Source organism: Apteryx mantelli, chromosome 3 (genome assembly GCF_036417845.1).
Source record: "Apteryx mantelli isolate bAptMan1 chromosome 3, bAptMan1.hap1, whole genome shotgun sequence".
NCBI classification, from domain to species: Eukaryota; Metazoa; Chordata; class Aves; order Apterygiformes; family Apterygidae; genus Apteryx; species Apteryx mantelli.
The window spans coordinates 23,882,523-23,896,978 of NC_089980.1; the positions used below are offsets into that span (position 1 = coordinate 23,882,523).

Consider the following 14,456-nt stretch of genomic DNA (forward strand, 5'->3'; position numbering starts at 1 on the left):
GAATCCCCCTCGCGCGCGCGGCGTGTCTTTTGTGTTTGTACACACTGAGCCGGGGGGGGGGGGCCGGGCCGGGCGGGGGCGTGGCCGCGCCTTCCCTCCATTGTGCGCCATTGGGCGCGGGGCGGGGCCCGGGCGGGCGGGGGCGGGGCCGAGCGGGGGGCCGGCCCTCCCGAGTCAGCCATCTTTCAATTGTGCTCTGAGCCGCCGCCGCCGCCAGCAGCAGCAGTCGCAGCTCCGGCTCCTCCTCGCGTCCGCCCGCCGCCCGCCCGCCCTCCCTCCCTCCTCCCGCACGGCAGCCGCGCTCGCCCAGGCGGACGGGGTAAGTCTCGCGCCGCGCCCGCGGGCGCCCGCGGCCCCGCCGCCGCCCCCCGGGCCTCCCCGCAAACTTTTGGGGGCTCGGCCGGCGGCGGCAGCCCGCCGCGCCGCCTTCCCCGCGCCGCCTCGCCGCGCCGCCTTCCCCGCGCGGCGCCCGCCGCCGGCGCCCCCGGCCCCGCTTCGCGCGGCTTTGCCCCCCGCCGCCCCCCTCGCCCCCGCTCCGGACCCCCGCCAGCGTCCTCCGCAGCCCCTTAGCTGCCCCCTCAGCCCAAGAGCCCCCGGATCGGGGCTGGGGAGCAGCCGCAAAGCGGAGCCGCTCGCCAGCCCAGGGTAACTCTCCTGCCTTCCTTCCCCTGCTCCCCACAGTTGTTGCTCAGCTTCACCATCTTGTCTCTTTTCTCTGGTCACCGACCATATTTTTTTTCCTATTGCATAAAAAACAATAAAAAGGGGGAGAAATTCGCCGAGGGAACGACCCAAACCCAACGCAATTTTTGGGTTTTCGAGTGCAAACTTTTCCGCCGCCTCCCCCTTCATCTGCACCCACATGGTTTGGAGTTTCTTGTATTTTTCTGCGATATTTTTCGCAATTTTTTTTTTCCTCCTTTGCAAAAGGACTAGGGCTGCATTTCGTGATTGTTTCCATTTTGTTCTGGGTCTGGGAGATGAGTTTGCCTGTGAGAGGCGCTTGGGAGCGAGGCAGCTTTTGGGAAGCAGTTGCATGGAAAGAGAAAGACAGCACCCAAAACAGCCCCCCAGAAAGTTTGTTGCTTTCTCGCACTTAAAGTCGGGCTCTTCCCTTTTTGCACAATAAATGCCGATTTGCATGTATTTGCCTTCTAATGCGCAAGCACAGCCGGGTGCCTGCGAGGGGCAGGCTGCTTGCAGGCAGCTCCTGGGGGTTGCTTGTCTACTTCCACCCGCTCCGCCGTTTCGGAGCAGGTTTCTGCTCGGGGGAAACCGTGGATCCGAGGCGAGCCCCCCGGTGTTTTCTGGGCGGTATTTGCAGCACTTTTCGGGTGACGGGCGGCCGGCCAGAGGGAGGCGACGACCGCCTCCCCGCGCGCTCTTTGAGGCGACTTCCTCGGGTTTCGCTGCCGCAACCTCGCTGTTGAATCCGCGGACAAAACCGTGTTTATTTTATTTTGTTTCTTTTTTTTAAATATTCCGAGATCTGCAGGCGCTGAATTTCTCTTGCGGCGGAGCGCGCCGGGGCCTGCGGCGGCTCCGGGGCTGGCGGCTCCGGGCGGCCGCGGGGGGGTGGGGGGGGGGGAAAGGCCGCTCCGCTCCGCGGCAGGCGGCTGCCGGCGGCGCGGGGAGCCGCGGGGCCGCCCGCACCGGGGGCCCGGCCGGGGGGGTCTGGGGGGGGGGGTCTGGGGGGGGGGGGCGGCGAGTGAGGCTCGCGGTGTCTCCGGCGGCAGGTGTAAGGCAGCAGCGGCGTCGGCAGGAGCATGGCCCGCACCAAGCAGACGGCCCGCAAGTCCACGGGCGGCAAGGCGCCGCGCAAGCAGCTCGCCACCAAAGCGGCGCGCAAGAGCGCGCCCTCTACCGGCGGGGTGAAGAAGCCGCACCGCTACAGGTACCGCCGCCCCGCCCGCACGGGCTCGCTGCCTGGGGTCTTGTTTGCTTGCTTATTTATTTTTGTTGGGTTTAAGCGGAAAACTAATTGGGGTTCGCTTGCGTGCCAGCGCCTGACACCCCCCCCCCCCACGCACACGCACCCCCCTCCCCAAATGACACGCGCGGACCGGCTTCCGCTCGCTTAAACGTTGCGGCCGCGTCGTGCCGCCGCCAACTTTGTCGCCGCCAGCGTGTCGTCATTTGCCGAAGCTGGTGCGATTTTGGTCTGTCCCCGTTGCTGTTCCGCCTGCGAGCGAGGTGGCAGCGCCCTGGCGGCGGCCGCCCGCGAGAGGGCGCGAAGGGCCCGCCGATAACCGCGGCCTCCGCCGGTGCTTGTGCGCTCGGCCGTCCCAAAATAGGCGCTCCTGCACGGGAGGAAGCGGGTTAGGATGAGAGCTGGACCTTTTCTGCAATCCTCTGATAATGAAGCTTTCCACCTGGGGAAGTCCTGTCTCGATCCAGAACGGCAACAGTCATCCTTTGACTCGCAGGGTGGTCATGGAAAAGGATCAGTGTTACGTTTTACTTGGGAAAAGCGGGTGGGGAATAGAAGCAGGTTTGAAATAAGGAACGTGATCTTAAAGTCTACTGAGGTAGGTGTGAGACCAGAATTAATAGTCTGGGAGAAAGGAAGTGAAGCTAAAACTAGAAAATGCAAAACTTTCCACTGAAATAAACATTGTATTAATTTCATGAATGAACTTTGTGACTTCAAAAGTATGCTGTTAATCTGAATTTTTAGTTCTGACGCAAAAACCGACACAAGGAAATAAACTAGGTAAAGACTTTGTATTGATATGATAATGCAGAATATAAATTCTATTAGTTTCTCACTCTGAGAAATTTGACTGTCCTTCTGAGATTTATGTCAGTAGGGAAAAAGAGCCATAGCTCCCTAAAATAGTTTTGCCTGGTCAGTGTAAACCCTAGGAGGGAGCCTATGGTCTAGTTTAACCAGCTAACTCATGGCAGTGTTGCGGTTTGCCCTGCCTGCACTAAGACTTCTAATGCCTGTTAGTGTAAGTTAGCTAAAACGTATTATGCCTCTTCTCAGTGAAGTCAAGGCCTTGAGGGCCTGTTCTTGTCACTGACCCGAGCGAGAGATGCCTTTTGAAGCCAGTGGAAGTTCTGTAGAGATCGATGGTGAGAAAAGAGTGGCCCTTTGTCAGTGAAGCTGGTTTTGTCTTGTAAATACTGGGATGCTTCTAGTGAAAACAGCATATGTGTAGTTTTTAGTTCAGATTATGAACCTGTGTTTTTAAGGTGATGTAGAACATGTTTTCAACACTAACTTTTTTTTTGTTGTTTTAATTTAACTTAAAAAGGCCGGGTACTGTGGCTCTCCGTGAAATCAGGCGCTATCAGAAGTCTACCGAACTTTTGATCCGCAAGCTTCCCTTCCAGCGTCTGGTGCGTGAAATTGCTCAGGACTTCAAAACAGATCTGCGCTTCCAGAGCGCTGCTATCGGTGCTTTGCAGGTAAGCGTTGCTGCTGGGAGCGGCTTGCTCCGAGTCTTCTTGGATCGGTGGCAGGTTAAAGCAGCTGTCAAAATAGGCATGTGTCAGCCCTCAGAAAGTTGCAGGATCTTCCTTTGTGCTAGTTAGTGCTTAAATTTTTGAGTTTTACCTGAGCAGTAGGTGCTTTCTCTAGCAACTGCCCAAGGTATGTATTCGCCGTGCACTAAGGAAGCAGCCCCGATGGCCGCCCGTGCCGGGGTGGAGCCTCCGTGGGTGTCAGAAGAGGTGCCCCAAAAGCCGTAATTGCTATTACTGCGAATGTTGTCAGGGAGTACCGACATGCCCCTAAAAACCAGGGGTGACCAGGGGTGACCAGGGGCTGGGGTAGGTGGGGGAGGCGGCTGGGGAGTGGTGGGGGCCCCGCCCCCTGCTGCTGCCATTGGGCAGCCTGTTTCTATGGTCAGCCTGAGCACCGCCTGATTGGTGGGCTGCCATGGGGGGCGTGGCCCCACGGAGGGGCGGGGGCATGAGGGGGTGCGCCCCCTCGGCCTTGCCCCCTCCGTTATCCCAGGCTAAAATAATGCTCCTTACAGGGGTTAGAAGCAGGTTTTCAGTTGGAAACAGCTTACCCCCTGTTGCCCCAAGCCGTTGCGTTGTACGGAGCAGTGCGGTTAATAAGACACCAAGATAAATCTGTTTTCGCAGTCCTCAGGCTTTGCTATGGGCTTTGCCTTTGAGAGCAAAGCAGTCCGAGAGCGAAGCGTTGTCACGTAAAGCTTGTTCTAGTCCGTCCAAATTAAGATCTTGATATACTTGAATGTTCTTTACAGAAAGAGTCTGATAAGCCACATGGGGGCATGGTTAGGAAATTAAGTGTTTTTTCCATAATGTAGTTAACACTTTTTTTTTTTAAACATACTATTTAAATATCTTATGTGGACTATGTTGAGGTGAAGTATTGATTGCTCTTTCTGACCCAAATTCCTCACAGTATACGTTAAAATCTAGTATAACCTACCTAGAACTAGATATACGTATTAAAATGATCTTATGCTAAGATTCCTTTTGCTTCCACTGTTTTGAAGACCAGTCTCTAATTATGTAGTTGCCATTCCCAAATACAGTTCCCCAAAACTTGATCCTGTGGTAGATAAATTGCATCTAAGTTAAGTCTTTTCCAAGACTACAATCCTATCATGGGAATTACATGCTACATTTACCTCTCATGATAGAAATATGCTCCTGGTTAAAAATAGGTATGTGCTGCCCTTTCACCTATTGAAAGATTGCTCTAGTACTTGTCTGTAGTTGGAGAATATTTGATATCCAGGCTAAACTTGTAATAAACTTATATTTATGTATTGTTATGACAACGTTGCTGTTTTCTGATGACTTTTACTTGATGAGGGCAAAAATGTATGCCATGTGATCCTGCAAAAACTTGAATGCATGCTTAGCTTCAGATGGTGACTACGTGCATTTGCAAAATCACTGCCTTTGCTTTGAATTGTTGTTTTAATTTCATTGCAGTGAGTGAATGGTGTAGCTCTTAAATCCTGAGGCTTGCCTATGTATGTTTTATCAGGAATTGTTGGTAAACTTAGTCAATGACTAATGCATCTTCAGAATGCTACTTTGAATGTTCCTGTCTTGCATAAAGCTATTGTTGGTATAAAACTTCTTAATATACTGTTACTAGTGCTTCCTACTTGCATCCTGTAAATTAACATTTTCACTCATCTAGTTCCATGTTGTTTGTGCCAACATGTCTCATTTAGTAAAATGTCTTAACGCTTCGTGTAGTGAATTAGCAAAGCTGTGTTGGGATAACTTGTGGTAACCACACCTTACTGCATATCCCAGGGAAACTGGGCTTTTTTTTTTTTTTAATTAATACTATAGTCCTGATCTGTTGCAGTAAATATTTTTCTTTCTTCAAATTAAATGTTTTATGTTTTCAAATGGGAACTTTGAATAGCCTAATAAGTTGATTTCGCAGTTCCTGGCAATGAAGAAGGTTCATACAGGCTCGTATTCTGTATGTAATTTAAAAGGGTGGACCTCAACCTTCTTTCTATAACAGAGCCTCACCACTACTGCCCCCTCACCCCAACCACATTGTGCCTGCTGGCTGTGTCCTGGGCTGTGCGCCTCTCTGAGCTTCACATCTAATGTTGGCTGCCTAGACGCTTCCTAGGAGATTGTTAGGTGTTGGGATTCTGAATTTAACTCTAAAATGTGTAAACAATTACAAGTTCTGTGCTAAGCTAAATAGTGGCTAACTTCTGTGAGCTGGAGGAATAATTAGGTCCAACTGAGCATCCGTCTAACCTAGAATCCTGTCCCCGATAGTTTAGTAACAGGGAAAACACTGTCATCAGGAACGTAGCTTTCCTGGGATAGGGCTTTTCCTTTGCACTCCCAAGTGCTGATCCTGTGATTCTCACCTCTGTGAAAATCTTCTGGGTTTTACAACCATAGTGGAGGGACTGGACTGTCTGTGCCCCAAACAGACAGCAGATGCTTGCGGTGGTGGGGGGAGTACAGCAAACAGGACAAGTGTATAAGGGTAATCTTTGAGACCTCTTTCCAGCTTTGGGTAATTTGTAGCTTAAGGAGTTCCTGAGTCAAAGGTGATGCCTTATATCTAATAATTCTTGATTCATTTTTTTTGTTATTTATTTATCGAATTGCGCAACCTCTTCAGCATCCACAGCGTCCTACGGCAGGAGACCCTGTGGCTTAGCTATGTGTTATGAAGCAATACCCGCTCTGGTTTTTCTTGGCACCTGCCAATTTCACCTGATGCTCGATAGCTCTCACGATGGAAGAGGCAACAGAGAAGTCACTCAAATGGTGTAACCCAACCTTTAGAAAGAGAAGTTCCTAAACAAACTAACCTTTTGATAAGATAACCCCTTACCTTGTGAGAGTCCTGTTAGAGTATTTTTCTCAGTTGTGTTCCAGAGGAGGTCTTCACCAAATGACGATAGTGTACAACTTAGAATATTACTTGGTGGTTTGCAAGAAAACAGAGACTTTTATTTTTTGAGAATCCAAAACTTCTGACATGTATAAATAAAGATAGAAGCCTAAACTTAATGCCGTGTCATATTGTACTTTGAATTTTTTTTTCTAGTGCTCAGAGAGTGAAAGTGCTCTTAACTCTTTTCTTCTATACTAGGAGGCAAGTGAAGCCTACTTGGTTGGCCTGTTTGAAGATACCAACCTGTGTGCTATCCATGCCAAACGTGTCACAATCATGCCAAAAGATATCCAGCTAGCACGCCGCATACGTGGAGAGCGTGCCTAAACTTCACTCTGATGGGTTTGTCATTCTCGAAGCAAAATCTTCTTCCTGTTATTGGTAGTAATGAACGTTAGATATTTTTTCCATGGGGTTAAAAGGTACCTAAGTATATGGTTGCAAATGGAAAAATAGGGGACAGAATTGGGTATTGGCAAGTTTTTTTCCATTTTCATTTGTGTGTGGATTTTTAATATAAATGAGGGGGACATAAAGCATTAATGCGGTCAAAAAATGTTTCAGTGAACAAGTTTCAACAATTCAACTTTATAAAAATTATAAATAAATCTGTCAAATTTTTCTGGACAATGCCAGCATTTGGATTTTTTTAAACAAGTAAATTTCTTATCAATGGCAACTAAATGGTGTTTGTAGCATTTTTATCATACAGTAGATTCCATCCATTCACTATACTTTTCTAACTGAGTTGTCCTACATGCAAGTACATGTTTTTAATGTTGTCTGTCTTCTGTGCTGTTCCTGTAAGTTTGCTATTAAAATACATTAAATGATGCTTGCTTTTAGTCTTGATTTTTAAATATTTCACATGGGTTATATTTAATTTAAAAAATAATCCATCTGTATATAGGCTTCTGGATAAACCTTCTTTCCCCTTCCCTTTTTCTCTTCAGTATGAGGCCTGAATACTTACAGCATATTTATGAAACAAACACTGTGGGTACTACCTTAGCTGAAGTAGCATGTATGAGTGTCTTTTAAAAGCATAAAATTTCTGTCCTCTCCACATAAAAGCAAGTTTGATGGTTTATATAAACGGGTAAAAAGTCTGGAGGTGGACTGAGCTCTCTAACTTTACTATACTACTTAGCAAAAGCAATTTTGTTGCAATGTATCATTCTCTTAAGTTAATGCTGAATTTGGAAATGTTTCTAATTTTCATGATTCATTAGACTGTGCTGTATAAGTTTTGTTTTTGTTCTAAACCCTCATGATCTCTCCTAACTTTGTTAGTAGGTTTTACTCTTGGTTGACTACCTTTCTGTTTCAGTAACGTCTTCTAGTGAATTTGAGAGCTTAGTCCAAGTACACTCCAATCAAGAAGACACTTTTGTAGCCGTTTTTCTGTTAGTTACGAAACTTCATAGAAGCAGGTACTTACACAGGAACACACATTTGAAACTTTTTTATATGCCCCCTTTGCTGATTGAAAGGTCCTGTAAAGAAATTTACTGCTGAAATTATTCTGTAAAAACTTGGTTTTAATTTTTCACCTGAAACATGGTTAAGGATTCTGATGGACCAGTCCAGAAGTTGTGTATTTCTCAATTGCTCTTCTAGATAATGAGTTACAGAGAGGAAATTACCCAGTCAATGTACAGATTTCACCTCTATGCCAAGACCTACACAAAGCTTATTTGCTGCTGACTTCTTTCAAGAGGTTATGAGTGAGCCCTAAATACAAGGGTGAATTTGTCTGAAGATTTCTAAAGAGGATTAATAGAGATGTATTACCTGCTTTGGTGTCTTGAATAGAGAGCCAAAACTTACAAGATAAATCACATTATTCATAACTTGTTCAGCTCTAGTAATGAATGCTGTCTGCCAGGATTGTGCCAAGTAAAGTCTATTTTAATGGAGTGGCTTGTCACAGGGAAAATTAATGCTAGGCAAAACGTGATCATGCTCTGCTGATACCAAGCAGTTCGTACCTATGAACTAAATATCAAGGAAAACCTGTCTTAGAGCATCCAGAACAATAGAAATGTAAAAGGTGAGCAACTGAGAGTTAACTGATTTGAGATGTCACTTCTGTTTACTTGGTAACAGCCCTGTTAAACTTGATGTAAATGTATTTCAATATAGCATGTCTTCAGATATTAACTACTTATGTCCTGTACTTCAGAATTGTTTTTATGCATCGATCAACAATGCTGCAACCACCTACACAAAAAGGTAATTAGGCTGATTATTTTTTAATAACATGGAATTGAAGTATTGATAAAGAAGGAACTTTAATTTTCCTTTCTTATTTATATTAGAAAAACAAATCTAGAAATTCTGGTAGTCATGTGAAATACCAATTATTTCTTTCTCTTAAAAGAGAGAATTGAGGTTAGAGATATGTGCACAGTTCAATTAAACTATTCCAAGCAGAAAAATTCATAAGGGAAGACCAAAGGTTTAGGAATCTTGCACAGTTTACAGTCAGCATTTAAGTGTGCAGTGCTACATCTACAATTTAGGGGTGAATTTTGCCTCTTTGAGAGTGTTGATTATGACTATTATACTAGAGAGGCCATGTGAATCCTGTTGTTGATTAGCTGTCTATGTCTGTATTGATACCAGGTATCTTGTCGTGGTTTTATTCCTATGGTAGTTTAGGGTACCACCTCTCTGCTCCTGGTTTGTGACTTTGATGCTCTTTAGAGAGTGTTATTGGAGGGAGGGGAGTAAAAAAGGTGACACTATGTTTTTAAATTATTTTATTTTATTTGAAATGCTGAGAGTTTAGTTATTTGGGATTGCATTTTTCCAGTGGATTTTGGAAACTATCTGTCTGAGCGCTTTTGGTATAACTCATTGAGAGTTGCTGTGGTGACAGTTCCCTTGCCGGGCCTGGGATTCTCTCAAAGGTAGGCTCAGCAACACAGAGCAAGATAAAAAGATAAGAGTTGGTGTTAAATACAAAAGCTGCAGGGGGAGGTGGAACAAAACCTTCTACAGTTCCTGTTTAATGAACTTTTTTTGTTGTGTAGTAGCATTCCTACAGAAAGACTTTTGGAAAGTGGTGGAGAAACAAGAGGACTACCTAATGCTCAAGACCTGCAGTTAGGGCATAGGTGGATCATTAGAGAAGGTATGATAGAGCATGTCATTTAGAGCTCAGCTTTAAGCTGCTGATGTTGTGATGCTGGTGCTCTCTTACTTCAGTTGCTTCAGGATTACAAGTTCCTGCCCTCTGGGAGAAGAGGAGGGGCTGACAGAATAGTTATGATCCAGTTACCTGCAATGGTGTGTTTTAAAAAGTAACTGAAGAATTGTGTTTTGATCAGTGCGATTCCCCCTTTTCACACATTGCCACATGGCCATCACGCATTTTGACTGGAGTGAGCAGTAGCTGCTAGTGGCCCTGTTAGCTGTCTGTATTTGCAGCTTTGGGTATCACTTACGGAGAAAATCAGCCAGCAGTCAGAAGGCTGCGTGCATTTACCAAATAGATATTGCAGCTTGTCTTTTTACACTCAGTTGCCTGGGCTGCTTCCTCTGCAGCTGACTGGTGGGGAAATGAGTCACCTGGAGTTAGCTAACCCACAGGTTGATAACAGCTCAAACATTTTATTGCTGTTGGGTGTCCTAAACTTTCTTTTCATTCAAATAAGTGGTGGTCCTGTTGGGTCTGTAAAATCCTACTTGTTGGGTGAGATTACCAAAGGTAAGCCAAAGAAAGTTATTGACAAACAAATACTGATTTATTTTAAATAACTTCATTTCTTTGGAGAATTTTTTCTTTTCTTTTTTTTTTTGTCTACAGATACAGGAATGTTCAGAATCTTACAAAATCCTTAATATGCACACTTACCTTTTATCTACAGTATATTGTGGAACCTGTAATATTTAAAAACATAAATTCTTACCCAACTTTTGGTATTTGGAGGTGTGGGGAAAGCAAATACCATTATACTTAAATATTGCCTAATTTAACAGTAACAAAAAAGAAATCTGAAGTCACACACACTGCACTATCTGTTGAAAGAAGTTATGGCTTATGTGCAATAAAAGCAAGAGAGACGTAATACTGATTAAAACATTCCCATACTTGAGGAAGAAATGACTTCAGGTTCCTCTTTCACATCTGAGAAAAACAGGCTGAACTTTGCTTTCTAACATTCCCTCCCCCCCCCCCCCCCCATAGCAATTCCATTATTTCTTGAACAGTTCGATTACGGCTGAAATTCTGAATACTAGAAACAACTTGTCATGTGGACATGTTCCTGGGAGGAGTTTAATTCTACTGGTTGGAGGGATGGAGGTGACATGGCTTGCTATTAGTTTGTGACAAACATATTCAAAGATTGACCATCTGTTTAAGGCATGTCATTGCATGTATGTCTACATTCAATTTTCTGAATTATTTTATAAAGTCTTTTATAGCTTGTGCATGTGAAAAGCTATTTTTTAGATCTTTATGTTAGCAGCTGTATTTAGTTGCTATTTTCTCAAGAGTAAATACAAAATCTTATTTTTTTTGCTCAAGTTGGACGCTTTGTCTTGGACAAGCCTTCTTTTTTGTGTTGCTCCCAGAAACAAAATTAGATGTACTGTGAGAGAACTTCAGACATGAGGTTGGTCTCCCTTGTATGGCTGTATCGAAGTTGACTGGTAGCTCTTGAAAGCATGACTAAAATGGATTTTAAAGGCAACATTTCATATTTTATTTAGAAAAATAACTTGCTGAAGATAAAAGTATTAATATTAGTGTTCATATGTTTATTTTCTTAAGTGATGCTTAATTGAGTTAGATCATGGATCCATCCAGCCCTTTATTGTCTCTGACAATATCCATTAGCTGATGCTTTGGGAAGGACGTAAGAAACATGGTATGTACAGAGTGATTCTTTGGGTATTCCTGCTTCCAGTAGTCTGTTGAACTGGAAGCTGCCACCAGGTTGATGTTTAAAATGGAAGATTTCTCTCTCACTGGCAATCAGGACATTAACAGTGCAGCATCAGCTAGTGCAGCATTGGCTAGTGCAAGAGAAACGCCAAACTATTTGGCAAAATTCACTAAGCAAATAAAGTATAAAAAGTAAGCCAAAACCAGAAATAGTGAAAAGTTAACTCGGTTTAGTAGGCTGCACCGCAGTTAGGTAGAGCGGCAAGTAGTAAGAATTGTGAATCTGAGGCAGTTACTGTCTTAGTTCAGCTGCTAAAATTCTGGAAGGATGGCAGACTGGTCGCTTGGCGTGCAAGAGAGCGTCAGCGTGCGCACTCTCTCTCTCCTCTTTTTTTTAACAGCTATTTAGTGCGTATCACTTTGAATAGCTGATCTGGTATAATCGTTAACAAGTTATTCACCCACCCGGTCAAAAATACATCCTGGATTATGAATGCAGTATGGGGTGACAATAACAGTTTATTTTAGCAGTTTAGCCTATTAAAAATTATACGTTTAAGGGTGGTGGTTGTTTGTACAACATATTCAGTAGCCAACTGAACATGAGGCAATGGTGTTTCTGGAGGATGTGGGAGCCTAGTCCTGTTGGATGTGAAAAACAGAACTAACTGTATATGTATTGAATTCTGGGAGCAAAACTGATTTAAAAATACAGCACAATCAGGGATGAATTTCTGGGGGGAACTTTCTGGTAATGTTGTTTGGTAGCACCAGTATGAAGAGCTGACTGCTTACTTCACGTCTTAGCTGATGTAGCTGTCAATTCAGGTTAAATATTCTTCCAGAGATGTATGCTAACTGCAAATATGTGGTCACTGGCAGTTGGTTCACAAGCATCTGCAGAGAATACCAACCATTGCATGGTGGGAGGGTCAAGGGGGAAAGTCAGACAGATGGAGAAAACTGGAAAGGATTCACAAGGGTGTTAATAATACTACTGTAGCGCTAAAGATTCTCAAGGGATGTCAAACTGAAGTGAAAGATTAGAATTTGGCTATTTTATTTGGAAAAGCGTTGAGGTGTTAGGTATAATATCAGTTTAAGTATTTTCTATCTGTTGGATGTATTCAGTTAGGGAGGATGTTACTGTTAGACTGCAAATAGTCAGCGCATTCCTAAAAGCAGAGGAAGCAAGTCTGTGGGAGGTGAAGCCAGTCAAACAAGTGACTTCCCTTCCCCTTCTCTCCGTCCCCTCCTTTCCTTCCCCTTCCTTCCCCCCCCCAAAAAAAAAGGCACCCAAAACCTCCTGTGGGATTTTGAATTTAATCACTGAAGGGTTTTTGTAGGACCAGATTTATTAATGGATGTCCTAGGTTTGGTTGTAGCACCTATTTTAAATTAGCAATGTCATCTTGTTCAGGAAGAAGAGTAAGCACAACTATTTCTGTTTACAATATCTACCCACAAATACGAAACTTTTGTGTGAAATTTTGGGATGTCTTTTTTTTTCCAGGGTGTGGTTTGTAATTTGGAGTTACTATCCCAAGCCGTGTATTCTTGCTCTTCAGCTTGCATGGGACTTTGTGACCACTCAGTGATTTGAATCCATTTTTTAGTCTGACTGAAAGCATTGTCACACACATACCTCTTGCCCCACTGATTTTGGTCAAATTTAGCCAAATAATTTGGCGCAGCATAGCTGCTTCATCTGAAGCAAGGAAGAAAGGCAGGAGAGCAGGTCTATATTTCATTAGCAATATATAGTTAGGGTGCAGTTTCACAGTACACTCAATTCAGATTTATACCCTTGCTACCATTCTAATATTAGCTTTTCCTGCCATGCTTGCCTCTAGTGAGACTGAGTGATGAGTTGCTTCAGTTTTTCTTCTGGAGCTTGATCTAGACTCAAGGTTTAATGAAGTACAGGTAGTGTTCAGATCCAAGATGCTGACTGCATTGTTTAATGCAATTGCCTTTCTTGCTATAGCGAGCAGATGGATGCAACTTTTCAGTCACCCTAATGAATAAGGGATTAAAAACATTTTTCATGAAATTTTTAATTTCAAAGGCTTGAATTCAGAGGAGGAATTCTAGTGTCAGGAAAGTATTTCCCTAGTCTGAACCACCTTGTTGGTATTGATGAGTTGTTTGCTCAGTCTTTACTTAGATATTATTACAATCACCATGTATAATGAATCATCCTCGGTGATGAGATTTTTTTGTACTAAGTGGATGTTGAAGACTTGTTTATGAAAGATTTGCCCACAAACAAACAAGTGTTTTGTTGAACAAAAAGCAATTATTTATATTTTTTTTATCTGAGGAGGCTTTGTTATTTTCTGACCTGGATAACATGATGTGAAAAAGTAGGTCAGTTTGTGAAAAACACTACATCTATTGATAGTAGAATTAAAAAGGAGCCATTATGACTGCATAGTCTGACCTGCTTAAGGTGAGCTATTGAATTTCAACAGGTGGTAGTTAATCCAGTTCATAATGTTCGAATTTAAAACATATGGTGCTTAGCGCATCTAGTGGAGTCTAAAGACTGTCTATAAAAGATAGCATGTGCACCAAAAGCATCTCTAGGGAATGCAAAAGGGTTGGTGTCTCTTTCTTAGAGCTACTCTCACATAGGTGATTAGAGCAAGGGATGTCTATCTCCCCCCTCTCTGCCCCCTTCCACCTACCCCCCAATCCTGAAAAGAAAATGAACTGTAAAGATCCATTGCTTTTTACATATGTTTAGGAGGGGTGCTTCAGCATAGCACAAGTGCTCTTTAGAGGATTATTTCAAGCTGTGGTTCCCTGGGTGGTGGAGCAGACCCCCTTACTGCCATTTCTCATAACATTGGATACATATTACTGAGAATGCATCTCCCACCCCACCATGAGAACAAAATAAGCTGAGGCAGAGAGTTCTTCTGATGTTTGCCAGGTGTTGACTCCACGTTGAGAGGAACTGGTGTCATTGCAGAGGCTTTGAATGGAGGAGTAGGATTGAGGAGAGCAAGACACAGGTAAAGACACATCTCTTTCTCCTGTTGCCCTTGTAGCTAGCTTTACCTCACTTTTCACTGGCCAGAAGCTGAGACCTATTTCAGAAGGACGTTTTGCACAGGGATAGGGTGTTGCCCCAGAGGCAGCTATTGCGCCTCCTTCATGCATACCACCCGTTTC

The 14,456-nt window shown here is 44.1% G+C and overlaps 1 protein-coding gene across 1 annotated transcript; it reads left to right on the forward strand.

The window, feature by feature from the left end:
- Positions 1-214: 214 nt before the first annotated feature.
- H3-3A (H3.3 histone A) lies at positions 215-7,213 on the forward strand. The gene is made up of 4 exons (XM_067292938.1): positions 215-319; positions 1,737-1,894; positions 3,261-3,414; positions 6,578-7,213. Exons 2-4 carry the CDS (start codon positions 1,767-1,769, stop codon positions 6,704-6,706), a joined length of 411 nt encoding a protein of 136 aa, XP_067149039.1. The 5' UTR covers positions 215-319; positions 1,737-1,766; the 3' UTR covers positions 6,707-7,213.
- The last annotated feature ends 7,243 nt before the right edge of the window (positions 7,214-14,456 follow it).